The sequence below is a fragment of the Pantherophis guttatus genome, chromosome 8 (assembly GCF_059756535.1).
Source record: "Pantherophis guttatus breed Tessera chromosome 8, ASM5975653v1, whole genome shotgun sequence".
Taxonomy (NCBI): Eukaryota; Metazoa; Chordata; class Lepidosauria; order Squamata; family Colubridae; genus Pantherophis; species Pantherophis guttatus.
Window position 1 is genome coordinate 45,563,199 of NC_142070.1, and position 27,789 is coordinate 45,590,987.

General features: G+C 35.9%; 1 protein-coding gene across 30 annotated transcripts in view; it reads right to left on the bottom strand.

The window, feature by feature from the left end:
* Positions 1-27,789, bottom strand: part of TENM3 (teneurin transmembrane protein 3) — a 1,586,501-nt gene that overhangs the window by 79,001 nt on the left and 1,479,711 nt on the right. For all 30 annotated transcript variants that reach the window (XM_087874734.1, XM_087874727.1, XM_087874726.1 and 27 more), the window contains 6 exons: positions 25,557-25,768; positions 22,038-22,248; positions 21,550-21,651; positions 21,180-21,374; positions 16,959-17,159; positions 13,570-13,755 (listed from right to left, as the gene is read on the bottom strand). In XM_087874734.1, coding sequence (XP_087730860.1) covers positions 13,570-13,755; positions 16,959-17,159; positions 21,180-21,374; positions 21,550-21,651; positions 22,038-22,248; positions 25,557-25,768 — 1,107 coding nt within the window. The remainder of the gene's footprint in view (positions 1-13,569; positions 13,756-16,958; positions 17,160-21,179; positions 21,375-21,549; positions 21,652-22,037; positions 22,249-25,556; positions 25,769-27,789) is intronic.

Consider the following 27,789-nt stretch of genomic DNA (forward strand, 5'->3'; position numbering starts at 1 on the left):
AAAACGCAGAAAAAGTACAGTATAATATATTATATATACTTCTCAACTTTAAGCATTCCTTCATGAACATCACAAAACTTTACTATAAAAATCAGGTTCATTTCTCTAGATATGAAATATCTAATAAAATTATAAACATAAATTTTCTGTATCTCAAACCTTGGGTAAAATATACTGAACTGGTTGAAACTGCACACTGACTTGACACCAATCAGAAACTCTAATTTGAATACTGGGAAAAATTTGGAAATTTACTGATATTTAATCACTACCCATTTATAATAAAATGTAAATAAATAAAATAAAATCTTTTTTTGTAATTTTGCTTACAAAATGTTGTTATACTAGCACAAAGTTTTCATTTACTAGTAAGTTTAATTAAGAGATCTCAGCAAAGGGTTTCTAAAACTGAAGAGTTTTCATTAATCATCGATTAAAGATGTAAATCAGTATCCTTGGATCATTAGATTTACATATGCTAGCTTCAATTGTTATTGAAGTTATAACTTGCAAAGAAGCCTATATTAAATCCATTTATTCCCATCATTTCTTGTTTAAATCAGGGTGAGCTAATGATTTCATGGTCCTTAATTGGTACTCAGTGCACTGTTTTATTACTGATTACCTTATACAGATCATAATAGTGACATTATTTTCAGTGAGAGATAATGCATTCTTATTTATATTTGTGTAATCATACCCATTATAAGTTATTTCTACCAAACATATTTCATGTTTAAGATTAGCTTTTAAAAAATCACCTTGTTTTTTGCATAAATTTCAACAATAACTGACACTATACTAACAATACTTAAGGAATGGTAAATTAGATTTCCAGGCAATAATTCAATGAACTTTCTATAAAAATCAATGTTGATCTACCAGTATAAGAATTAAGGATTAGACACAATGAATGATACATTAGAAATATATTATATGGCACTGAACCAAATGTGCTTTTCAAGAGGCAACTGGACTTTTTTTTCTTTTTCCTTGAAAACATTTTGCTTCTGATCCAAGAAGCTTCTTCAGTTCTGACTGAATGGTGGAAAATGGAAATATTTATATTCTTTGCAGTCATCTGGTTGTTAGCACTCTTTCTGAGAGTCATTAAGGCCACTTGGAGGTTTATCTCTGCCCTGAGAGTGATCTGAATAGTGCAAATGGGTGTGAAACCTCCTTGGAACTGCTGAAAGGACTCTGTTGTAAGCAATAGATAGATGATATTGTATCCCTCCCCTTCTGTTAAGAGAGGTCTGTTCAATTTTAATGTAGATGGCCTCTTTGATCCTGCTTTCAAACCAAAGTCCACAGAATGTGGACTTTGCTGTCTTCAAAAGAGAGGCCTTTGTCTTTCAAATGCAGATGGACTGCTGAATGTTGTCCTGATGGGCTTGTTCTCCTATGTTGTGTTATTTGCTTGTGAAGTGGTTGTTTTGTTTATCCAATACACAGATCTGCACTTCTTATTGCATTGTACTGCATTATATCACATTGCTCAGTTTGTGTCTGGATGTTTTATCCTTGATGTGGACAAGCTTCTGCCTCAGTGTATTCTTGGGTTTAAAATGTGCATGTATGTTGTTTTAGTTGAAAATCATCCTGAGCTTCTCTCCTACTCTCTGAAAGAGTGCTAATGACCAGTTGTCTGCAAGGAATATTCTACTCTATTCCCTTCTATTCCCCACCATTTAGTCACAACTGGAGAAACTTCTTGGATGAGAAGCAAAACATCTTCAAGAAAAAACAATAACGGAAGTCCAGTTGCCTCTTTAAAAAGCAATGTACTCTCAGTCATCCACGTCATGGTTGTCCCAAAGATGTCTCTTAAAAAAGCACCTTTGGAACAACCATGATGTGGATGACTGAGAGTCTCCATTAACATATGGTACTGAAAAATACAGTGACCTGATGGTAGAGCTGTGTGATGTTTCAATAACAAACTGCCAAAGTGATAATTTATTAGAATACTGTTGCAAATGTACTCTATTACACAAATTAAGTCATAAAGAAACCTTAAGGGAATTTTGCTGCTGCAGAGCAACTTATGCCATCCAATATATTTGAAATCAATCCAGATTTAGAAAAGTGCTATTTTTTATTTATTTTACTTGTTATAATTAAAATGCAGATATGAATTTCCAGTTTTGTACTGATATATTGTCAATTGCATAAATTCATGAAACTGGAATACCATAGCTCAAATGAGTTCAGTGATTTAGCATTTAAATAAAACAATCCTTAAACACAGATTGAAATATTTGTCTACTGCTATTATATAACAACAATATCCATGGATGTAGAAAGTCTACACACCTGTTAAAATGCCAGATTTTTGACACATAAAAAAAAATCAGATCAAGATAAATCTCTTCAGAATTCTTTCCACATTTATTATAACATATACAGTGCATTCAGACCCTCTTCACTTTTGTCAATTTTGCTATGCTGCAGCCTGCAATATCTACAGATATTGAAATTCATTTTGTTTCTCATTAATCTCTTGTGCCTCCCATTTCTCTGGATCGTTGCCGACATGTTCCTACATATTGATTGGAGTCCACTTCTCTTACTCTCTTACTAAGGTCCTTCTCCCCTGATTGCTCCCCTAATTGGACAACCAGCTCTTGGAAGAATCATAGTTGTGCCAAACTTCTTCCATGTGAAAATTATTGAGGCCACTGTCTTCTTAGGAATCTTCAGTGCAGCAGAAATTTTATTGTAGCCCTTTCCAGATTATTCCAGCCTTGCAATAATCCTGTCTTTGAGCTCTGCAGACAGTTCCCTTGACCTCATGGCCTTTGCTCTGCTATAGTATGCATTGTCAGCTGTGAGGCCTTCTATAGAGGTGTGTGCCTTTCCAAATTATGTCCAATCAATTTAATTTATCACAAATGGACTCCAATCAAGGTGTAGGAACATATCAGCAATAATCAAGAGGAATGAGAGGCACCTGAACTAAATTTCAAGTGTTGTTGCAAAGGGTCTGAATGCTTATGCCAATATGATATTTCAGTTTTTTATTTTTAATAAATTTACAAACATTTCTAAAATTCTTTGTCATTATGGGGAACCGAGTGTAGATTAATGAGAAAAAAATGAATTTCAACAACTGTAGAATCAGGCTACAGTGTAACAAAATTGACAAAAATGATGGGGGTCTGAATACTTTCAGAATGCACTGTAAGCTGCACAATTCAAATTGAAAAACAAATGGAAAAGGTTCAATAAAAGTTGGTTGCAATTACTCTGCAGTTCAGAAATTGAAATATTAACGAGTTATGGTCATATTATTGTCATAGTATATTTTGGGCTGCAATATGTAGGATTGTTAATATGACTTTATAATTGATAATTGTTCATTAAAGATACATATGTTCTTCTTGGTGATCAATCCAATAATATATGGAGTTTATCAAATATAAATAATTGTGGATATTAACATTTAGAGGATGGCTAACAGAATTATTGTCTCTAACATTGGAAAAATAAACCTACACTTAATTTGCAGCAAGGATTTCCTTAAATGCTAAATTAGTCTATACATTTTTCCAGGCCATTTCTCTACTTTTCCCCTTACTTTTTATATTAAATTATATTGTTAACATAGTTGTATATGTTAATTATTTTAGTATTATATAAAAAGATAGTTGTTTTATCACAATACCATTCAATATCAAAAGTTGCCGTATGAACATAATGACAAAGGAAAATAAGTTTTTTTTTCCAAAATAACATGGAGTAGGAGTATAAATGAAGAATGTAATTCAAATAGAGTAGCTTCTATGAATATGACCTTCTGCCGTAATTTGTGTGCATGTTAAATCATTAATTAGAAGACTGCCTACCATAATATGATTGCACTCATATTTTATGTTCAGTTCAGTTAAACTATCTCATAACCTGAATGTAAATTGGCATTGAGACAATTTGTTTCCCTTAATTGTAATTACTAACATTATACTACTATGAATTCAGTTCATACAATATCTTGTTTCTTATGCAATACCTAGTATTTTCAAATTTCACAGATTATGTTTCTATTTACCCAGATCTTCTTTTTTATTATAAAAATACTGTCCTTTTATGAGGTAGTCCAAGTTCCATGCTGACAGTTCTTTATTTCTTCCTACAAAATGCCTACTCATCATTTTGTAATTCTGCAGCAGTAAGAATAATTCTGAATTTGAACCTACAATTGTAATAGATTGCATTTTTTTCTTGCATACCTTGTAGAATGCAAGACCAGCTGTATTTTTGAACATTCTGTCTTTTCATATATATCAATTTCCTTGTACTAACATACTCACAGCATGCCTGCAATTTTCAATCTCAAGAACTGTTTTCTTACCGTTTGTGTAAAGTTTTATATTGTCAGTTTGTAACTGGTAATCACACTATTATTCTTGGAATTTCAAAAAGTAGTTGTGTCAAGAATCATATAAATTGAAATGTTTGCTTTATTTCTTAACTGCTCCTTATTAATATAGAAGAGGATAACAAATCTATTTTTGTGCCTTTTTAATCCATCATGGCAGAAGACAACTAACATATTTGTAAATTTGGGCTCATTTTCTATTTATATATGAATGTGTAAGGAAAAATTGAAAAATAACAAATGTTCAAAAATTCACCTAGCAAGGTTAAGGTAAGAGTAAAAGAACAACAGACTGCCTAAGAAATCAGTTCTAGGACTCTTCAAAATCTTAATTTTTGTTTCTAACATTTAGTGCTATACATTGCTACTTATTGCAGTTTTTCCCAAAAAACTGCGCTAGCAGCCATAATCTTGAAATACCCCCTTCTACCCCGTTATCTATTCCTTCTTCCTATTTTTCCAGGCCGTTTATATTACTCAGACTAATTAGCTTCATTGTGTGTCCTAGTTGAGAAAATATTCAGAAATAAGCTTAAGGAAAACCAAATCAATCCACTCAGCTTAGCCTTCTTATTGGAATAATAATAATAATTTAAGACAATTACAATTTGTATAAAAAATTAATTTCAAATGCACACCCACCCACGCGTGCCATGCACACCCACACCCACACTTTTAGCCACTTAAAATAATACAAATGCTCAATCTTCATAAATAAATAAATAAATAAATCAGAACAAAATTTCTGCAATTAACAGTTAAACCATAATGTAGGACTTAAGTGATTACAGGAAGTCCATGACTTACAACAGTTCATTTAGTGACCGTTTGAAGTTACAGCGGCACTGAACAAAGTGACTTATTACCATTTTTCACACTTCCAATATTTGCAGCATCCCCATGGTCACGTGAACAAAATTTGGACACTTGGCAACTGGCATGTATTTATGATGATTATAAGTGTTCCAGCATCATGTGATAACCTTTTGTGATCTTCTGATTAGCAAAGTCAATGGGGAAGCCTGATTCACTTAACAATCATGTTACTAACGTAACAACCACAGTGATTCACTTAACAACTGTGGCAAGAAATGTAAAATTCACTTAAGAAATATTTCACTTAGCAACAGAAATATTGGGCTTAATTGTGTTCGTAAGTCAAGGACTATCTGAACATTGCAAGTATTTTTTGGAGTATAAGACGCACCAGAGTATAAGATGCACCTTAGTTTTTGGGGAGGAAAATAAGAAAAAAGCTGATTGGCAGGTGGATCAGCCTCCCGGAATACCCCCAATCAGCTGTTCCGAGAGGTGAATTTTAGCAACAGATTCCTTGGTTGTGAGTGCTTTGCCTTCCTTTTTTTTGTTGTTTTTTCTGCCTCTGAAACTTCTGAAACTCTGTTTCAGAAAAAAACTTTTTTTCTTGTCTCTGAAAGCCTCCGAAACAGAGCTTTAGAAAAAAAGCCTCTGAAGCTCTGTTTGGGGGCTTCTTTTCTGAAGCTTCGTTTCTGATGCTTTTTTCAGCCTCTGAAACTTCCGTTTGAGAAGCTGGGCGGGGCTACATTCGGAGCATAAAACGCACCCAGATTTTCACCCTCTTTTTTGGGGGAAAAAGGTGCGGCTATGTTTTAAATTGAAAATACCACTAAAACACTGAAATTCCTCATGCTTAAATTTGTTTATATTTAAGCCACAAGCATTTATCTTGCTTGTTTTTAACTTTTTAAATGGAACTATTTCACAGTTGAAGATATATATTAATAAACAACAAAAACACTAGCAAGATTGCTATGATATTTTATCCTACTAAACAATTTATTTTAAAACAAAAATTGCCTCATGAATACCCTTAATGCTTCTGATGTACATCTGATATAGCCAAATTTAAATTTATTTATTTATTTATTTATTTTTGAATTTGTATACCGCCCTTCTCCCTGAGGACTCAGGGCGGTGAACAGCCAAATAAAAACATCAAATACAAATATTAAAATACAGTTAAAAATATATATATAAATTTGGCCCCATTAATTAAAACAATAAACCAAACAATTAAAAACATTTAAAAAGAATTAGGCCAGCCCGGCTTGTTGGAAAAGGAAGGTTTTAAGGGCACGGCGGAAGGCACTGAGGTCATGGATTCTCCTTATCTCAGGGGGCAACTGATTCCAGAGGGTGGGAGCCCCCACAGAGAAGGCCCTCCCCCTGGGGGTCACCAGCCTGCATTGTTTGGCTGATGGCACCCCGAGGAGGCCCTCTCTGTGGGAGCGCACGGGTCGATGGGAGGTCGTCGGTGGCAGCAGGCGGTCTCGGAGATAGCTAGGCCCTATGCCATGGAGCGCTTTAAACCAACACCTTGAAGCGCACCCAGAAGACCACTGGGAGCCAGTGCAGCTCGCGCAGGAGTGGTGTTACATGGGAGCGCCATGCTGCTCCCGTCACTACCCGTGCTGCTGCGTTCTGGACCAGTTGGAGCCTCCGGGTGCTCTTCAAGGGGAGCCCCATGTAGAGAGCGTTACAGTAATCAAGGCGAGAGGTCACGAGGGCATGAGTGACTGTGCACAGGGAATCCCGATCAAGAAAGGGCCGCAACTGGCGGATCAGGCGAACCTGATAAAAGGTCCCCCTGGTTACAGCCGTCAGATGTTCCTCCAGATTGCGAGCCCTCTCTGTGGGGGCCAAAGACTCGCCCCCAATAGTCAGTGATGGAGTCAACTGACTATATTGGGATGCCGGGAACCACAGCCACTCAGTCTTGGAAGGGTTGAGCCTGAGCCTGTTCCTCCCCATCCAGATCCGTACAGCCTCCAGGCACTGGGACATCACTTCAAGGGCATCATTGGGGTGGCCTGGGGTGGAGATGTACAGCTGAGTATCATCAGCGTACTGATGGTATCTCACCCCAAAGCCACGGATGATCTCGCCCAGCGGCTTCACATAAATGTTGAACAGGAGGGGCGAGAGGACCGACCCCTGAGGCACTCCACATATAAGAGGCCTCGAGGTCGACTTCTGCCCCCCTGTCAACATGAACTGCGACCGGTCGGAGAGAAAGGAGGAGAACCACCGTAACACGGTGCCCCCCATCCCCAACTCTTCCAACCGGTGCAGCATGATACCATGGTCGATGGTATCAAAAGCCGCTGAGAGGTCTAACAGGACCAGAACAGAGGAGCAACCCCTGTCCCTAGCCCTCCAGAGATCATCAACCAACGCAACCAATGCCGTTTCCGTGCTGTGCTCAGGCCTGAAACCAGACTGGAACGGATCCAGATAGGATGTTTCCTCCAGGAATTGCGGAAACTGTCGCGCGACCACACTCTCAACAACCTTCGCCAGAAAGCGAAGGTTGGAGACAGGACGATAGTTGGCCAATATTGCCGGATCCAGGGACGGCTTCTTGAGGAGAGGCCTCACCACCGCCTCTTTCAAGGCCGCGGGGAAGTAACCCTCACTCAATGAAGCGTTGATAACACCCTGGAGCCAGCCTCGTGTAACCTCCCGGGAGGCCAGTACCAACCAGGAGGGACACAGGTCCAGTAAACATGTGGCCGCACTAAGTCTCCCCAAAATCCTGTCCACATCATCGGGAGTCACAGCATCAAACTCCTCCCAGATAACATTCTCAAGACTATTCCTCGTCACCCTGCCCTGATCTACCCAGTCAGAGTCCAAGTCCCCCCGGATCTGAGTGATTTTGTCATACAGGTATTGTCCGAAATCCTCCGCCCTGCCTTCCAAGGGATCCTCCCGCGCTCCCAGATGGAGCAGGGAGCGGGTTACCCTGAACAGGGCTGCCGGACGATTCCCTGATGACGCAATAGAGGCGGAAAAGTAATTACACTTTGCCGTCTTTATCGCCACTAGGTAGGTCTTAATATGCGACCTTACCAGTGTTCGGTCAGATTCAGCGCGACTGGCCCTCCAACCGCTCTCTAGGCGTCTTTTCCGGCATTTCATCTCCCTCAGCTCCTCGGTGAACCAAGGAGCCGCGAGGGATCGACAGCGGGTCAGAGGCCGCAAAGGCACGACTCGATCCAAGGCCCCACCAGCCGCCCGATCCCAGGCAGCTACCAGGTCCTCGGCCGAGTTGTGTGCCAGATCATCAGGAATTGGCCCAAGCTCCGTCTGGAACCTATCAGGATCCATCAGGCGCCTGGGGCGGACCCATCTAATTGGGACCGCCTCCCTGCAGCGGGGTGTAGCGGTACGAAGGTCCAGACGAAGGAGTGAGTGATCTGACCATGACAAGGGTTCCATGTCTATATCCCCTATAACAAGATCACTCAACCACTGGCCAGAGACAAAAATCAAGTCTAGAGTGTGTCCCCCCCCCGTGAGTGGGGCCATGAACTAACTGGGTCAGGTCCATGGCCGTCATGGAAGCCATGAACTCCCGAGCCATCCCAGACGTTTCACCAACGGATGGCAAGTTGAAATCACCCATGATCATAAGCCTGGGTGTATCAACTGCCACCGTGGCTATCACGTCGAGTAGCTCAGGCAGGGCTGCTGCCACGCGGCAGGGAGCCAGGTACGCAAGCAGCAAGCCCATCTGAACCCCATGACCCCATCTCACGAAGAGGGACTCACATCCGGCAGTCTGAGGCACAGTGGTCTCCCTCGGACCAAGACCTTCTTTAATAATAACCGCCACCCCCCCTCCCCTCCCCTGGGCTCTCGGCTGATGGAATGCTCTGAAACCTGGTGGGCACATCTCGACCAGAGGGACTCCTCCCTCCGGTCCCAACCAGGTCTCCGTAATACCAGCCAGGTCCACAGGCCCAGGTCCTGAGTATCCAAGCCACCTAGTATCCGAGGGGAGCTTTGAGGGCCGGGGCGCGCAATTGCTCTCAAACAGCAAGTGCGCGTCCCCAACACATGATGTGGCCCCCTGCTCCCGCCATATCTGCCCCTCCCAACCACCGTGCTGATGGTATTTCCCTCATTGGGATAGCCCTCCGCCCCCTCCCCATTCCCTCGTCCAGTGTCCTCCAAACCGTTACCCCGTGCCGGGCTCGGCTCTGACCTTGGTGGATTACCCCCCCCATCCCCTTTGGTCGTCCTCCCGGTTCCCCTTAAAAAATTATTAAAAACCCTAATTAAAAAACCCCTTAATCCCCGCTTTGAAACATGCCACCTCTCAGGGCTCCAAAACCCCTCCTTAAGGTAGGCCTTTGATAACATGGAAGGCCATCGCCGCGAGAGGGGGGCATCTCGCAGCGCAAGCAGGTCTGCTGAGGTATAAGCCATACATAGATGAGAGGTGGAAAGTCTGGTCAGGAGTTTGATGAATAGTCTAAGGTATTGGAGCAAGATGGACCTCAGAGTCGGTGGGCTGGACTCCACTGCTCTCTCACTTAATAATTTCAGATATTAAGTTTATATTATATCTATTTCCAAATCTAAAACAGAATTGAAAAAATACGATCATAATAGAAATAGAAATAAAGAAGACTATTATTACACAATTGTAGATTCCTTAATGTATTCTTAAACTTGAATGAGGTGTGAAACTGATGTATAAAAATGGGTATAGTTTGCTCAAAACTATAGCTAATCGTTTCCATATGTAGGTAAAATACAGAAAAAACCTTTTTTTCTGGACAATTAGTAGAAGAAATATGGAGATCATCTATTTAGGCCTTCATTATGTTAGAATCTTGTAGAGACCACATACACACAAAGGTTGAGGATGTATGTGGGGAACTTTATTGTCTTACATAGTGACATTATATAGTTTGTTACTTTCAAGTTACAGTGTACTTGGCAGCATCTCATTGGCTACAGAATCTTCCAGGTAACTAGAGTCTTTGGTTAACCATTACTGCTAGCTTAAGCATTTCTAATATTTGGCTATAATTAAAATCTAACACACATCCCACTTCCTCTCCCCCTGTTCCTCTTGTTTACAGAATTAGGGTCTTATCTTCTAATGTAATTTCCTGGTGCTTACGTGCAAGTAACCTTCCTTATCTGAGGTTTGCCATCCAAGACAGGAAAATCCCTGCACATATGCAGATTGCGGATTCCTACAGAATCTGAAAAATGTAGCATCCCTAAAATAAGGCAATGCATTGAGCATGTAAATATCACAAACAAATGAATTGTGTTTCATGACTAGAAAGTCCTCTTTTGTTGCCAAAGCCTTATTGTTTATTGTATGTGTCTCTTAACACCTCACTAAATACAGTACAATTCTTTAAAATGCATGTTGATTTTTATACTCTGAAACAATGGGTAACAAATATGCACCATTTGTTCAATTATATCTTATATGTGGGTCAGGCCTAGACTTTTGCATAATAGGTATTTGAAAGTAAGCTTGAAAGGGCACAACAGTTCAAAGAAAGGATTCATGAATACAATTGCAACAGTAATAATGTCCTTGTATTGTCACCATCACCAGTGCCTTATGATCTGCTGCTGTCTCAACCGATGCACCAAACTTAGCACATAAGAATATGGTGCCATTCTGTTCCTCTTTTCTTCACCCTGCTTCATCTCCCACACGAATAGCTATCCTTTTGAAAAAATAAACAGCATTGTTTCATTGAACAATGGGTAAGCATGTTCCCAATGTTGGAAAAGAAGCACGATTGCTCCATGATTGTATTAATTTGTGTGAAAGCTTTAACCATGCACAATGCAACAATACATATTGTACTACTAGACTGCAAATTGCGGTACAAAGTGAGAACTTCTATTTCTTTTTAATGTTTAATGTTTAATTTCCTTTCTGCCTCATTTTCAATTAGATGCTCTGTTTGTATGCAGGATGCCACATATTACCAAGCCCCCCAAATCCCATGTCTCCAATTTAAGGAAAGGTAGTCCTTTGAGGTGTTCTCCACTAATAGTGCTTTAAACATCAAGTTGTTTATTGAGCTACACTGATTTTCATGTATATGCAGGCAATTCAAATGGTAATCTGGCCATAGGGAAATCCTAATTCCTTTAAACTACAAAAGAGCAGCTATTTGTTTTCATTCCAGTTCTTTATTGCATTGGGAAGCAAGATCATTACTGATCACAAAGACATGCTTTGTTCAGAAAAAAAATGCAGGAATGCCAGTCAGCATGCCTCTATTCTGCACTAAGCTTCCTAGTATGTTTGGTAGCCATTCGGTTTAAAAAATTGAAAATGAAATGCTAACAGCTGGGAATTAGCTGTTAAACAGTATTAAAATAAACTGATGCATTTGAAGTCTGGGCAGAAATTACAGTCTTATACTTTGCCAGCCACTATGACTGTAGTACCTTGTAGTCAGTGCACCCAAGTTCCACTGATGCATGCATTATATTTGGTGCACTCTATTATTTGGTTTATGAAGTGTCTCTAATTGCATATTGCAGAAATATATCATTTGTTTTTGTTTAGGTTATAATTATCAATTTTACCAGCCTTTATCAGAAATAAAATACAATACAACAATTCCCAGGTTACTTTATGCAGATTTGCTGGTTCTGGGACTGTCCCGGAACCAGCGAAATCTGGGGGTTGGGCAGGGCACAGAATGTATCTGCCCTCAGAGTGGGAGGGATTGCCACTCTCGAATTGGCCTTTTTAGTCACACTAATGCTGTTTTAGGACCTCTTTCCAGAGCATGATACCATAGTCTCTTGAGACTGAAGGATGCCAATGCCAATGATTATGCAGATTTAGTGAAAATTTTAAGAGTCAGATACTATTTTTTGTCTTACTAGTATTTTATTCTGTGCAATTTTATCTTTCTCTATGTGTACTACCATACTTATCCAAATGGTTCCTTTTTTTAGCGGATATATTTTGTATCCAATTGATTCTGTGTTTACTTTTTATAAATTCTTTATTTTATGTGATTGCTACCAATATATACACAGCAGCACAGGTGCACTGAAGATATTAAATCACAAAACATGTATTTTAAAAAATAAAATTGTATCTGAAATATCCAAAACATAATATATTTTGTGTGAATATCGCTACATTTTGCAGAATTTATAACCCACAATTAACTAGCTGATTTTGATATAATTTTGAGAATTATAGGCTTATAGAAATGGAGACGCACTAGTCATATACTATTGCCATACTAGGTAATTTATGCAAATAACAGAAGCCCAAGCCAAGCTACTGTGCTATTTACAACATTATAATAATTATTTTATTATCCAAAACTTTTGTTGTTGTGTTGCAAAAGCAGCAGTACAATAATTACACGCACATGGAATATACATATGAAAATTATAAGGCTACTTTTAAAGTGTATTCTGTCAAAGGCATTGGAAAAAATTGTACAAGAGCAGATAATCCATTAAACAAACCAGCAGTGTGCTACTAAAGTTAGTGAGGACTACAGAAAAAAAGTCTAATTTGTAACTGAACATTATAATCTATGTCACATAGATTTATAAGAGAAAGACATATGGAGAAAATGTGAAGAATCGCTGTGGTATTTTTTTCACTGATGTTTTATAATATGATGGTTAATGACAGATCAGAGATGAAAGTTTTATTTAGGCACAGACTAGTTTTTAGAAAGGAATATTAAATGAATTCTAGGGAAGAGTACTTTTTATATTATGTTACTAATCAAAGGCAACTTTCTTTTATTTCAGGATGTAAAACACATATCTATTCCTAAACAAAGCTATAAATGAAAGTAGGGAAAGGCAGCACATTTTCAATTTTTTGGTACTGAAATAGAAAGCTGTATGAAATTCCTACATAATTCATTATGCTAGCTAACAAAACATAACAAAAACAATATCAGACTGCTAGGCTATTTTGCAGCCAAGTTTCATATTTCCTTTTATATAGTATTGTTTCTTTTCCTTTTCGTTTTATAACATTAACATTAGGTATTCTATTATTGCCTAAAATTAGAAAAAGCCAGTGAATATTAACTCATTTAGCTAGAGATTTAAGAGTCCAAGCAGTAAAAGCAAATTTTCTCTAATATTATCTTCTGAATCTAAACAGAAAATTTAGTAAATGTAAAATGAAATTCTTGTCCTTCCTTTCTGTGACAAAATATTTACAAAGGCTATTTACATTATATGCTTGCTTTCTTTTTTATTAAAAAAAATCTTTACAAAGATGTAAGTGAAAATATTATGTTGAAGAAATAAGCTTCAACAAACAATATTCGATTTCAGAGAAACTCATACTTTTTAAGTTCAGTACTAAGAAGTCTCTGCTAACATACCAATTGTGCAGTGCTCGCCATTCCAGCCTTGGTTGCATTCACATTTCCCATCTTTACAAGTTCCATGTTCAGCACACCGAGGATGGCATGCTCTTTGATTGCAAGATGCTCCAGCCCAACCTTCTTCACATCGACATGTTCCACCCATGCAGACACCGTGAGCACCACAGTCAACAGAGCAGATTTCTGAGACAGGAATAAATAATGTGGTAGATGAAAAGAGAAGGAAAAAGGCAGAAGGAAAAAGAGCACAGTAATTAGTTAAATTCCAAAATCCAGCTATATGAACTCTTTGAAAATTAAATCAAGCAATTTATTTCACATGATTCAGGTGTTATATCTTTCCTAATACTTGATTATTTATTCAGCAGATCTAGTAATATCTCTCTACTGATTTTTTCACTTAGCTTAGAGTTCTTTCAATATGTGACCATTTTTTTTTTTTTTTTATTTTGATTTATATGCCGCCCTTCTCCGAAGACTCAGGGCGGCTTACAATGTGCTCAGCAATAGTTTTTTTAAAATTACATATTGCTTAGGAGTACTCTGAAATTATACACTTGTGTAAATTTATGAGTCTTTGTAGATTATTTTCGGTAAACAGTGTTACATGTTCTGAAAAACAGGATTGTAATACAAAGATATGTTTTTAAAAAACTTAGAAGTTAAAACACTACAATGAATATTTTACTTTAAATACTATACAATGTGAATTCATCAGATTTTAGAATCATACATATCTTTTGCTTAAATTCAGTTAATTCAGGCACTTTTGAGAGTTAAGTAACATTATCAGTGGTAAATTCCACATAGACGTTTTTCTTAAAATGAGGTGGGTTTCTGACACTCATGTTATTTTTAAAAAGAGCAGTGGTTGCATTTTTTTAAATAAATGTGTGGTATTTATAATCTCAAAAATGTTAAGTACGAAGGCTTTGTATAGGCAATATACAAGTAGCAAAATAATGTTTCAGAGATTTATCTTCTTTATCATTAAAAAAATGCTAACATTCTGTACTGTATCATTGTGGCAAGAAATTTTTTTCTATGCGGGGTGAATATTTGAGATTGGCATGAAAGGTATATCCATACAGCAACCTTTTTCTTGATTATAGTTATAAGTTGTGGTTTTTCTTGCCATTTTTGTATACTGAAATTCCATTTATTTTAGGCCTTATTACAATTACTGATCAATAGAACCATTTTGAACAATGAAGTCTTAGTTGTACAATGTTAATGACCTTTATACTGAGTATGAAAAATGTTTGTTATTTGGAAATTTGCTTTTGAGCACTAACAGTTTTATGTCTTAAGTGACAGAAGAGAAGGCTATGCAGGGATGATTAACTTAAATTTCATTATGAAACACGAAAATACAACTAACTGCTTTAACAATAAAGGGTACATAATTATATTATACTCTGTAAAACATAAAAAAAATACTTGGTTTTTTCTTTTTCTTTTGTTTTCATGAAAAATACAATCTAACATAACTGAAAGACACAGTTGAAGTCTCCTGGAACAATTTCCGGTTTATAAACCAGGACACCAATCCTAAAATGAAATTATTTGTGATAGATATTGAGGTGTAAAAACATAAAAGTCTGAAAAAGATTCATTCACCTTGACTACTTTATCTATTTCAAAGCACTGTAGAACATCAAATATACAATTAAGTATGTTGACAGTATATGTGTCAGAATGAATATTGACCTGCAAAGCTTTCCTCCTATTATGTTTTATGTTATGAATTGGATTTTTTTTTGTTTGTTTGTTATAAGATGTTTGGATAGATTAACTTTAGAATACCCTCGTTTTCCAAAGACTTGCCTTTTCTCCTCAGTCTAATCAATTTTTCATTAAAGAGAAGGTGTTTATCAGCTTTTAGCAGATCTGCTTTAAAGCAAGGTGTGCCAGTCTTTGTAATGAGCTTATTAATTAGGGTTAATTTAGAAAAACTGGAATTGGAGAGCTAATTAATGGACAACCACCAAGGAAAAGGGAACAAAACAGCTTATACTTTTCTCCTTTGGGATGTTAACAATTTTTCTAAACTGAAACATCTTCATTTGATTGGATGGAAATAATTTCAAATAACATAATTCTTAATATTTTTGAAAAGTTATTTGCAACATTCAATTAATTTTAAAAGTAGTTTAATTTTCTAGTTGATGAAATATGAGCAAATGTATACTGGTTTCCAAGTTAATTTTTAGATTAAGAATGTCTGGGATTAAACTGAGCTTTGATTAAATTTGAGGCAAAAATACATTATAACAAGTATGTATTGTGTAATTATTGTTAACAGGGAATGCTTCATGTGAAATGGATATGACTAAGACTGGTAACCTAAACCATTTTTTATCTTTCTAAAAAACAATGCAAAATCCTTGATAAATCTAAGTCATGACAGGTGGCAAAATTTAATAAATAAATAAATAAATAAAGATCAATACTTACTGACCCATCTGATAATGACTATGGGATATGGAAAATTTTGACTTGGAATGTCATGAGTATAAAATTTTAAAGAGCATAAATTAACAAGTCACTATCAATGAAAGGAAAATAGATACAGTATGTATTTGTGACACTAAGAAAAAAGGGAAAGGATATAATAGATCTGAATGAAGGTGATCTGATCATGTGGAGTGGAACTGATGAACATATACATGGAAAGTTGGATCAAGATTATATGGTGCCTTCTGTGCTTACTATTTTCTTACAGAACTTTCCGAAACAAAGCATTTGTCAAAACATATATTCATATCTCCTCTCTTCCCATATATTTTCTGAAAGCCAGAACATAGCTCAAATTGTCTTTGAAATACACAGAATTAGGTTTTTGTTTGCATTTCTGCCAATTTTATCATATGAAAGGGAACCTAGCAAATTTTCTTCATGTTCAGTTCCTGTACATTGACTTTAGTTGATGGCATTGACAAGGAGAGTAGCTTATGTTAAGATAGTTAGTTCATATTAGAAAATATTTAAGTGTACAGTATAACATCAATTCTATTGATGCTATTGATGATTTAGCATATTTACGAAGTACTGTAATAGCTAAATATTTTAAACGTTTGGCCATTGATACAATACTATTTTGGCAGCTGTATTCCGAGCAATTTTCAGAGGATCTGAAATGGGGATACTACAGATAGTATATTACAAGTTAAAACTAAGAACTAATGCTAACTGTAAATAAGTTAACTGTAGTTGTTGATACAAGAAATTGTGTTTATGGAAAATAAAAACTTTCTTTTTAGTCTTGCCAATATTTACATAAATTGTATGCTTTAGTGGAATTTATAAATTAATCAAATCAGCACTATAGAATTTTGGAAGTTTTTAATATTATTAGCACAAAATAATTTCTCCAAAATTCTTACCATTAGAGCAATCAGGGCCAGTCCAATTAGGATCACAATTACAAGTGCCACTTTCTTGTAGATACGTGCCATGGCCAGAACACTGGTCCGGACACATTGTCTTCAGTATTTCACAGTTGTTACCACCCCAACCCGGATTACAATGACACTCTCCGTGGATACATACACCATGATTTGAACAGACTGGATCTAAACAATCAGCTGGGGAAAAAAAAGTTTGGCATCTATAAGTTTCACTATTTTTTGCCAGGCTCTATTCCTCATATTAGACATGAATAGACTAAAAAAATGAATCATGAATCTTATTAGGTACTGAAAAATGAAAAGAGGGAACCCAAACTCATCCTCAGAGATAACATCAGGATAACATAATGCAAAGCTATATGTTCTAATAATAGGAGGCTTGGAAAAAGACAGATGTGTCTCTGTCATTGAATAGGTAACAGGACAGAGAGATACATAGGCAAGATGGTCAATATATAAAATCTTTAAATAACTAAAACAGAAACAGTTGGTAACTTAGTATCATATTAAACTTGTCTTCCCTAATTCTCTTTCATGTCCCCATTATATGCTTAATTTCCTGATATCTGCAAAATCTGTGCCTAAAGAGTGAAGTACAATTTACATAGTAGCTGATTCTATTTGTCTTTTGTGCTAAAACTCATCTACAGAGAGAAAGCATCTTCCAGTTGAATAATTCTTCGGTGATGGAAAGGCTCAGGAGGAATAAATTTAAGAAAGAAAATGGATGTAAAGAAAGAAAGGCTTGAAAAACCCTCCCTGCATAGAGTGATACAAAGTCAGATTAGTAAAGAACATATTTATTTTGGAATTAAAAATTGGTCAGTGCATGTAGTCCTTGTTTAGCAACTAAAATTTTAGTACCTAAAATCAGTGCCAAACCAAATTGAGCATGATTGTGCTTACTGGTTTGAAACTAAATATACTGCTTTAGATATGTATTTCCTATTGTGTACCTGCTTCGTGTCTGTAATTGTGATCATGTGTCTGAGGGATTACACTGTCGTATCTTTGGCTAGTTGCTAAATGATTGGACTATTGTAATTTGCTCTACATGGTCTACCCTTGAAGTACATTCAGAAGCTTCAGCAGGTATAGAGTGCAGCAGCACGGGTAGTTTTGGTGGGCCCAAGAATGGCCCCTGTAACATCACTGCTCCATGAGTTGCATTGGTTACCAGGTGAACTGCTTCACACAAGAACAGTTTTTTCCTGAACGCCATCACTCTGCTAAACAAATAATTCCCTCAACACTGTCAAACTATTCACTAAGGCTGCATTACTAGTACTATTAGTCTTCTCATTGTTCCTATCACCCATCTCCTTCCACTTATGACTGTTTGTCTGTAATTTTGTTGCTTGTATCCTTACGATTTATATTGATATTGTTTCCAGATTGCTTATTTGTACCCTATGGCTATCATTAAGTTTTGTACCTTATTCTTGATGAATGTATCTTGTCTTTTTATGTACACTGAGAGCATATGCACCAAAGATAAATTCATTGTGTGTCCAATCACACTTGGCCAATAAAGAATTCTATTCTATTCTAGGTGCAGTTCAAGGTGTTGGTAATCATCTTTAAAGTCCTTCATGGCATGGGTCCAGGTTACTTGAGGGACCATCTCACCCCACTGGCATTGGCACATACCATTTGTGCTGGCAGAGGAGGCATGCTGCAGGTCCTGTCAGACTGATTATTCTGGCTGGCAGGGTCCAGGAGGGTCTTCTCTGCTGTTGCTCCTGCCCACTCAAACATCTTGAAACATCTGCTTACCCATCAACCCTTTTGCAGCATAGGCATGTGATGATGACTGTAGGTAGTTGTGGGGAACTCTAAATCAGCCTTAAGACTGCATAGTACTGAATTCTGCAATAAGCAACTGCAACTGAAGCGACGAATATGGCAAGGCTCTGAAGCAGATATTAGAGTGAATCACAGTGTGTAACACTCAGTTCCTTTTTCACTGCTTGGATAGACAGCACAAATATTTTAGGATGCTCTGAGCCCATACTGGGCAATTTTCTGAGTTCTTGGATGGTGCAGCAGAGAAGACAATGTTTACCTCTCATAAAATATCTAATAGTCTCTGGGAACAAGGAAAAAGGAGCCTGACAGTTACCAAAAGGATTCCTGAGAGGGGAAAATGTGAGAAAGGACTAATTTACTCTGTCTTAATTATGCTATGTATAGGTTGAGGTAGAGAACTATTTTGGTAGGCTTTCAAGTTCTGTTATAATTCCATACTAGTAATAAAGATATTTCTGGAAATCCAAGTGGTTCTTTTTTTGCTGAATTTGCCCTGAAGAGCTTGATACCATCAAAAGAAAGAACCTTGTTTCTGCAATATTGATTTTGAATTTAAAGAAAAGGGCACTTTAAAGCTATTATGCTGAAAACTAGACAACTTGTGACATGTCCCAATGAGTAATTCTCCAGCCAAAGGAAATATATGAATAAGTGTTATAGACAAGTTAAATACAATATAATATATAAAAATAGAAAATACTGTCAGCTCAGTGCTAATGCTGTGTCACTTTGGAAATAAACCAAAAGGCCTAGTTACATGGTATGATTCTAGAATAGGAATAGAATAGAATTATTTATTGGCCAAGTGTGATTGGACACACAAGGAATTTGTCTTTGGTGCATATGCTCTCAGTGTACATAAAAAGAAAAAAAAAAGAAAAAATACATTCATGAAGAATCATAAGATACAGCACTTAGTAATAGTCATAGGTTACTAATAAGCAATCAAATCATATTAGGAAACAAATAAAACAATATAAATCGTAAAGATACAAGCAACATGGTTATAGTCATAAGTGGGAGGAGATAGGTAATAGGAAGGATGAGAAGAATAATACTAATACAGTCTTAGTAAATAGTTTGAACAATTGATTCTGAACAGGAATCTGTTTTGACTCATAATCTATCATATAATCAAAAAACCTTAATTACTTTTTACATTTCCCAAATGCTGAATTAATATTTGTTACACCTTCCATTTATACTTTTCTTCAGTTTTCTAACAAGATTAAATTTCAGTTTTGGACACACCAGTTTTTACTTTTAGACCTCAGTTATGGCATACTATTTTTAATACCCTCTTATTCATTTCTTATTCTTTAATCATCTTTCAATATTAATAGAACAATGCAGTTATTTAATTTATACTGTTTATAACAAATGTTCCATTAAACATTTATTTTGTCTGCTGTGTAAATTAATATTCTCCATGAAATGGAGGAAAGACAAAATTGTTGCTTTCCTTTTCCAAGTATCACAATACTTCTTTGCTGATGTTAGGGAGAATTTGGCTATGTGTAGGCAAAAAAAAGAAGAAGAAGAAGAAGAAGAAGAAGAAGAAGAAGAAGAAGAAGAAGAAGAAGAAGAAGAAGAAGAAGAAGAAGAGAAGAAATGCAAAAAGACAAGAGAAATTAATCCAACCCAGAAATATATTTGTCCGATCCAAAAAAGCAGGCAGGCTACAGGTTGACCCACAGCCTATTTAGGAAATAAATGAGTTGCACAGCTCTATCTTTCTTAATTCCCTTTAATGTGCTTTAGATGATGAGATTTAATTTAGCAATTTGACTCAATAAAACGTTACACTTGTAGGGTCAATGGTCTGAAAATTTAATTCCAGAGACTTAATTGTATTACTTTGTGTGTGCTGATCAATAAAATCAATTTTATTTGAGAGTGGAAAGTTGTGCTTTCTCTGTCTAAATAAATTCAGCAAAAATGACCACACTTTTTTCCCTCCAGTAGAAAGAGTTTTGTAATTATTCACTTGATACAACACAAGGTTTATACAACTGTAGTGTTAATACTCTTAAGTCATTTCAGTTGTTCAGTTAATCAAGATTAAAAAATATATTTTTAAAAAATCTGTATTTTATCAAGAATTTAGTTTTTTCTACTTTCAGTGCTCTTAAAACAGATTAATTTACATTTATAGATCAATAAAGCAATTAAAGTTACTATTCTAGAATACATATTCTAAGTTCTGTATTTAACCTGCTTGAAAGATTATATGTATGAATGAAACACACAGAAATACTTGTTTCTGTTAAAATTAAAACATCATGGTATCTACTTAATGTTATCTTATGTTTAGATCAAATATACGCTGTAGTGGAATATAGTGTTTAGCATAATAGTTCAATCCTAAATCAATATTTGCTTATTTACCTTCTTCACAGTTTTCTCCTTTGTAACCAGAGTTGCAGGCACAAGAGCCCATAATACAAATCCCACGACCTCCACATTGAGGGTCAATGCACTGGGTGGTAGGCACATCACACTCTGTACCCTTCCAACCACTATAGCATAAACAACGTCCTTTGGAGTACTGCCCATTGCCACTACACAATACTGGGCAGGCTGCTGTGAAATAAAACATGACAGAAAACTTAACATAATTCTTTTCAATCAAGCTTTAGACGCAGAGGTACATCTTGACAAGTTGTACTTCAATATCTTTTTTTCTTGCTTCTTAGTAACTACTTGTTTTTTCTGCTTCTTATTTGAACTTATTTAAGAAAGAATTCAGTTTATATACCTCTTGAACAATCGGGGCCAAGAAAGCCAGCAAAACAATGGCATGATCCTGAAACACATTCTCCGTTTCCATGGCAATTTCGAGGGCATTCAACCACAGACTCTGAAATTACCAAAAGAAGAAAATTCTAACAGGCAGCAATCAGTGCACTGAAATAAAGCAGCAAAAAATCCCTCTTTATATAACCTATAAATGTTAGTAAATTAACATACCCTTAGAAATCATATACCTAATGTATGTGTGCCTTCAAGAGAATAAATAAAAATATTTAAATAAAAATCTAACACATTTGAATAAAATTTTACAAGCTTTATATGTCACATTTTTTACTACATTTCATATCTTGTGTCTGTAATTAACATGGAATTGCATTTCTTGTTTAATAATTATGTATAGTTAGAAAGGTTATGTTAGAAAATTTGAAGTTTAGAAGTTTTGAGATATTCAAAATATTAATTCTTAAAGAATATTGTGATTACTCTACTTACCTATAACAATCGTATTAAAAGACACTTGCTCTGCATTTTTTCCATCATTGTAAAAAGCCAGGTGCCAGATCCCAGCATCCAAATACTGAATGAACCCTGCTTCATGAAGGCTAACAGATCTTGTCTGTCTGCCTGCTCTCTCTGTCTCAAGAAGGTTACGCTGCTCCTTTGCAATCAATCGGCTCCCATCCAAAAGTTCTACAAAATCATACTGCAAGAGGGAAAAAATGAATCACATGCATTATGTAATTAATTTTCAAACCTATAGTTATATTGTTCTCAGTAATAAGTATATCATTTAAAAAATATATTGAAACAAGACTTGTTGGCTTGAATCGATTTTGCTTTAATTGCTAACAAAATGTGTAACACACAACTTGAGTAGCATCTTTTAAAATAACCTGGAGATATTTAAAAAAGCATATATTTATAGCTGAAGTGTATCATATTGATTTGTATTTTGCTAAAGATAAACAACAATCTTAATATTTGGACACAACTAAGAATATAAAAATAGAGAATACATGGGTGCTGTGGATTAATAGATTGAACAATCCATTGCCAAAAACATGGTTACTATATATTCTTTTTCACAAGAAAAAAATATAAATAAGAAAGTTGTTATTTCGGTTTAAATATTACACTGCTGTCAGAAGCACCTTTTTTTTTTTAAAGAAACAAATTGGTTATCAAACGTTTATGCAAAATCAACTTTTCCAAAATTATTACACAAAATTAAACCAAATTTCTTTGTTAATTATTAATATATTTCTGCAAATTGTGAAAAAAGAGGTGAAGCCTTTCAAAGCTTAAGAATGTGAAATTGCATTACTTTGCCTGGATATTTTTTACAGCAGTGTAATAATATAATGCATCCATATAAATCAGGGATGGGCAAGAAGCGCACAGTTCACTGGCACTGGGTACATTTATACATTTTATATATGTAGTACATTTATATATTATACATAACGAGTAGGCTATGTTCATCTAAATGATGTGATTGAAAATTAAAACAAATATTGGAATATTAAGAATAAAGTTTTATTTAAAAGAACAAATTCAGAGGCATTGTACTTTCATTTTCAGGATATGTCTTGCACCTTGCTTATTAACAGTACACTTACTTATTCTAAAACCAATATGCATTATTGTAATTTTATTTCTTGTCTCCATGTCTGATCAAGTTTCAAGGAAAAGAAGGATATATCATTGAAATTTGGCCCCTGCGATTTTAAGAAGAAATTGATTTCAATCTGTAAAATCTTAAATGATTTTAGACCTGTATGCTAGAAAAAATGTTTCCCTTCCAAATATTGTATAGTTTGGTCTTGCTTTTAACCAGGTAAGTGAAGGTAGATAGCAAAATTTATTCTTTTTATGGTATGGGTATTTATTTTTGCGTTGGGTATTTATAAGGCCACCTATTTTGTAGTATACAACTCTGACTGGCTAGCAACAGTAATAAAAAGACAAACAATAAAAAAATAAATAAAAAGAAACATCTGAAGGAGACTAGAATCTACCTTTAAATAGCATTAATATATGTTTGTTTCAAATACCATTAACATGATGGGTAATTTTACCGGAAGTTTTCTATATGAGCATCAGAGTGATGGAAAATAAATTGTCTTTAAAGACGCGTTACGTGTCAAGTAACTCTGAGCTACAGGCAGTTTACTGATAGCTCAATGGGTGACCATGAAGGGAGATTGCTTGCTCTCTCAAATAGCATCCTGAGATTTTGCTTCCTATTCAGAACTGGCAGCAAGCTGCAGTTTATTATGCGCTTGTCATGACTGAAGCAGAAGCCTTAAATGCATCAGGGAAGGTATTAGCCATCATTTATCATTTTGCTGATATCAGAGGGAAAAGGATTATAAATCCACTGACCACTAGAACTCATTATTCAGGGATTGCAACTTTTAAAGCCAACTACCTTGCTTAAAATAGTTATTCTTTGAGTAGTTTTTCTTAAGGTTTTCTGCACAGAAGGATTCTTTCTCAGTCTACTTACTCCCTTCATATCCCAGTTTGTCAAAAGTAAGATTCCTATTGTTTAGTTCAAATGTTAGTTTAGTTCACTATGTCAATGTCATTTCTGGGTTTTGCTCATTGTTTTTTGCCTGTATAATCTGTATAGTTCAGATTTTTAAGTGAAAACAAGGCAGCAGACTTTAGAAGAGAAACTTTGTAATGACAATCATTGTGTCTCAATACTCAATGACTGACTGACTGATGCAGATCATTTACAGGATTTGTTTATAATAGTTTATTTTATTTCTCTTTATATGTAATTGTGAAGGAGCACTAGCCTGATTAATGAGTACTAAAAAACAACAATCCTGTTGACTCAGCAGTCACATAGCTATTTTAAAAAATTCAAAAAGCAGCAGTGAACAGCATACATTGCTAAATTCTATATTAACACATTTTTCCTTTCTGTTTTTCATCTGCCTTATTTCATTATAATAACTTTCTTCCAGATCTTGGCAGCAACACTGGAAATAACAACATGTATTAAGTTATAAGCATTCAATGAGCATTGGAACTATCTTATTAAAATAAAATTTGGAAATCTTTGTTGCAGAGTTAGTGCTACTGGCTGCTATTTGCAGCAAATTATAATTTTTACAAACTCCTTATACGTGTTAGTTTTAGACAAGTGACTTAAGAGTTTATTCATTTTTGTTTCAAAGTACCAAAGTCATCTGTTATTTTGTAGTTTCTTTAGATAAACATATTGACTGCCTTGTTGCAGTAAAACCAACATTCTAAGAATGTGTCATACCAACTCGAAACTACCATTGACTATTTTTGAATGGTCAGCCACTATCAATTATTTCAGGCTGACTTATTTGTGATGTCTGAGAAAACAGAGCTGTGCAACTAAGATTGTTCTGACACAGACACAAAATGTAAGAGGTAGTCTCATTCAGCTACATCTGAGAATATTGGTACAAACACACATACACAAAAACTGCAAAATATCACTTCTTACAGCAATATAGCAAAGGAAAATGAAAATAAAGTAAATGCAATCATAAAGGTTTTTGAAGGATGAAATGAATAACATATAAATATTATTTATAAAAATGCACATTTGATCTCAAGTTCCTTTGATTTTTATTAAGAAATAAGTAATGCTTTTTGTTAAAATATTTATTTAAAAAACAATTATAAACGTAATCAAGTTTATTTCATATTAAAGTATCATTAAAATGTGGCAGTTATATCTTATCATATAATTTATCTTAAGATTTCTGAAAAAATGTATGTTATTTTTCTATGAACCAGGGAAGTATATATTTGTGTGTGTGAGAGCTCACGTTTGGGTGTTCTGATCTTTTTAGAAGCATAAGTATATGCTGTAAAATTATGATTCAGAAGGGCCAATATTATGACTTTGGCACAATATATGAAATAATAAAAAATAAACTATAAAATTTTGAAACCCCAAATAACCATTTCTAAAGATGTGAAGTTATGAATATTACTTTCATTAAAAACAACTCTTACTTGCGTATGTGAAGGTGGTAAACCTTTTCGGCCATATACTCCAATCAAAGCATCTTTCTGAAGGGAGATATTGAATTTTAGAAACTGTGGTTGATCAATAAAGACTTGTGACCGCCAGAAGATCCCAGGTGGAACATCTTGTGTTGCTCTTCGACCTATATCAAGTTCTCCAGAATCTATAGTGTTATTTTCCTGTGTAAATCCTAATTTACCTGAAAATTTAAAAATATAAAATATTAGCTTTTATTAATTTTTTCAGTAAATTGTCAAACATTTAGATTAGTTTGAACTAAGCTACTAATCAGATCATTCAATGAACGTTAAAAATTTGAAGGAATTACTGAAGAAAAAAAGTAACAGATTAAAGAAATGTACTTAAAACATTTTCAAACTCAAATCCTATAACTTCCACTTTTAATAAAATGTTATAGGATGCACTATATTTTCATTTTGATAAGAGATTACATTTTAGTTATTTTTATTAACTATTTACCTACTGTATGTCCAATTTTGTTAGGCAAAATATTAACTCTATAATTTTTATAAAGGATTATATTTTTATAAACAAATTTAGACACAGACACAAACACACAGATGAGAAGCTAATTCTTATATAAACAGGTAAGTAAAACAATTAGTAGAAATTGTAAGCCCTGTTTAATGATACAAAACTTACAACAGTAAACATTTGTATATTAAGAAAGCTTCACCTTCCATTTAATGTATTTATCTGAAAAAGAATTCACACTTTGTTTATCTAGACATATGTTGTGTAATTAGCACAAGAATATCAAACATATTCCAGCAATCAGAAACAACATAGCACAAATAATAACTGTTACTCTGTAACCACAAAGCAGAACATTCTATGAGATTATCATAGTAGCAGTTCTTATGTGTAATGTTGTTGTTAGTCGCAAAGTTGTGTCCGACCCATCGCAACCCCATGGACAACATTCCTCCAGGCCTTACTGTTCTCTACCATCTCCTGGAGTCCATTTAATCTCACACCGACTGCTTTATGTTCTGACCTAGGCTTCCTAAAACAGTAAAAAGCACATGATTAGTCCCCCAAACCCTCTTTTTATTTCAACGGCTGTGAATTATTGTTCATTCACAGCCCGTAATGAGTCACAAAGAGTTGGTAAAGAGTCTGTCAGAAGTCTGCCACAGTCCTTCGGGATAAGGCTGATATGCACCCATGTTTATCTCCCTTGGCAATTAGCTTTGCAAGGCCACACGGAGTACAGAGTCAAAACGGAACTTCAGAATTTAAACCAACTAGCATGAACAAGGTTGCTTCCTGCAAAGGCTCACGTGCCTTTACTCCTCCTTTATGTCTTATGGGAGGGGCCAATCATCTCCAAACCCTACTCCTGAGTCATCTCTTTTATTTTAACTGTTCTTGCCTTCTGGCAGCTCTGTGCATGCACACACTGGGAACAGGCTCTCCTTGTTCCTCTGCCTCGCTGATGTCTGACTATGAGGCTCTGGACGCAGAACATAACTCCCAGGTGGTCCTGGCCCCCTCTCTGCCTCTGATGCAGAGCCCTCGTCCGAGCCTTCCCCCGACTCCAGGACTGGCCCATGTTCCTCCCCAACCTCCTCACTGTCCGACTCTGCTGCCAGATCCACAGGCCGCCCGCAGACCACAACACTTCAGTGACTCCAACCAGCCACCTCATTCTCAGTTGTCCCTTTCTTCTTTTGCCTTCAATCGTTCTCAGCATTAGGCTCTTCTCCAGTGAGTCCTTCCTTCTCATTAGGTAGCCAAAGTATTTGACTTTCATCTTCAGGATCTGGCCTTCTAAAGAACAGTCAGGATTGATCTCCTCTAGGATTGACTGCTTTGATCACCTTGCAGTCCAAGGGACTTGCAGGAGTCTTCTCCAGCACCATAGTTCAAAGGCCTCAATTCTTTGGTGCTCAGCCTTCCTTATGGTCCAACTTTCAGAGCCATACATTGCAACTGGGAAAACCATAGCCTTGACTATACGCACTTTTGTTTGCAGGGTGATATCTCTACTTTTTAGTATGCTGTCTAGATTTGCCATAGCTTTCCTCCCCAGGAGCAAGTGTCTTTTAATTTCTTGGCTGTAGTCCCCATCTGCAGTAATCTTGGAGCCCAGGAAAATAAAATCTGTCACTACCTCCATTACTCCCCCCTCTATTTGCCAGGAATTGAGAGGGCCGGATGCTATTTTGGTCCTTTATCATGCCCATCTTTGCATGA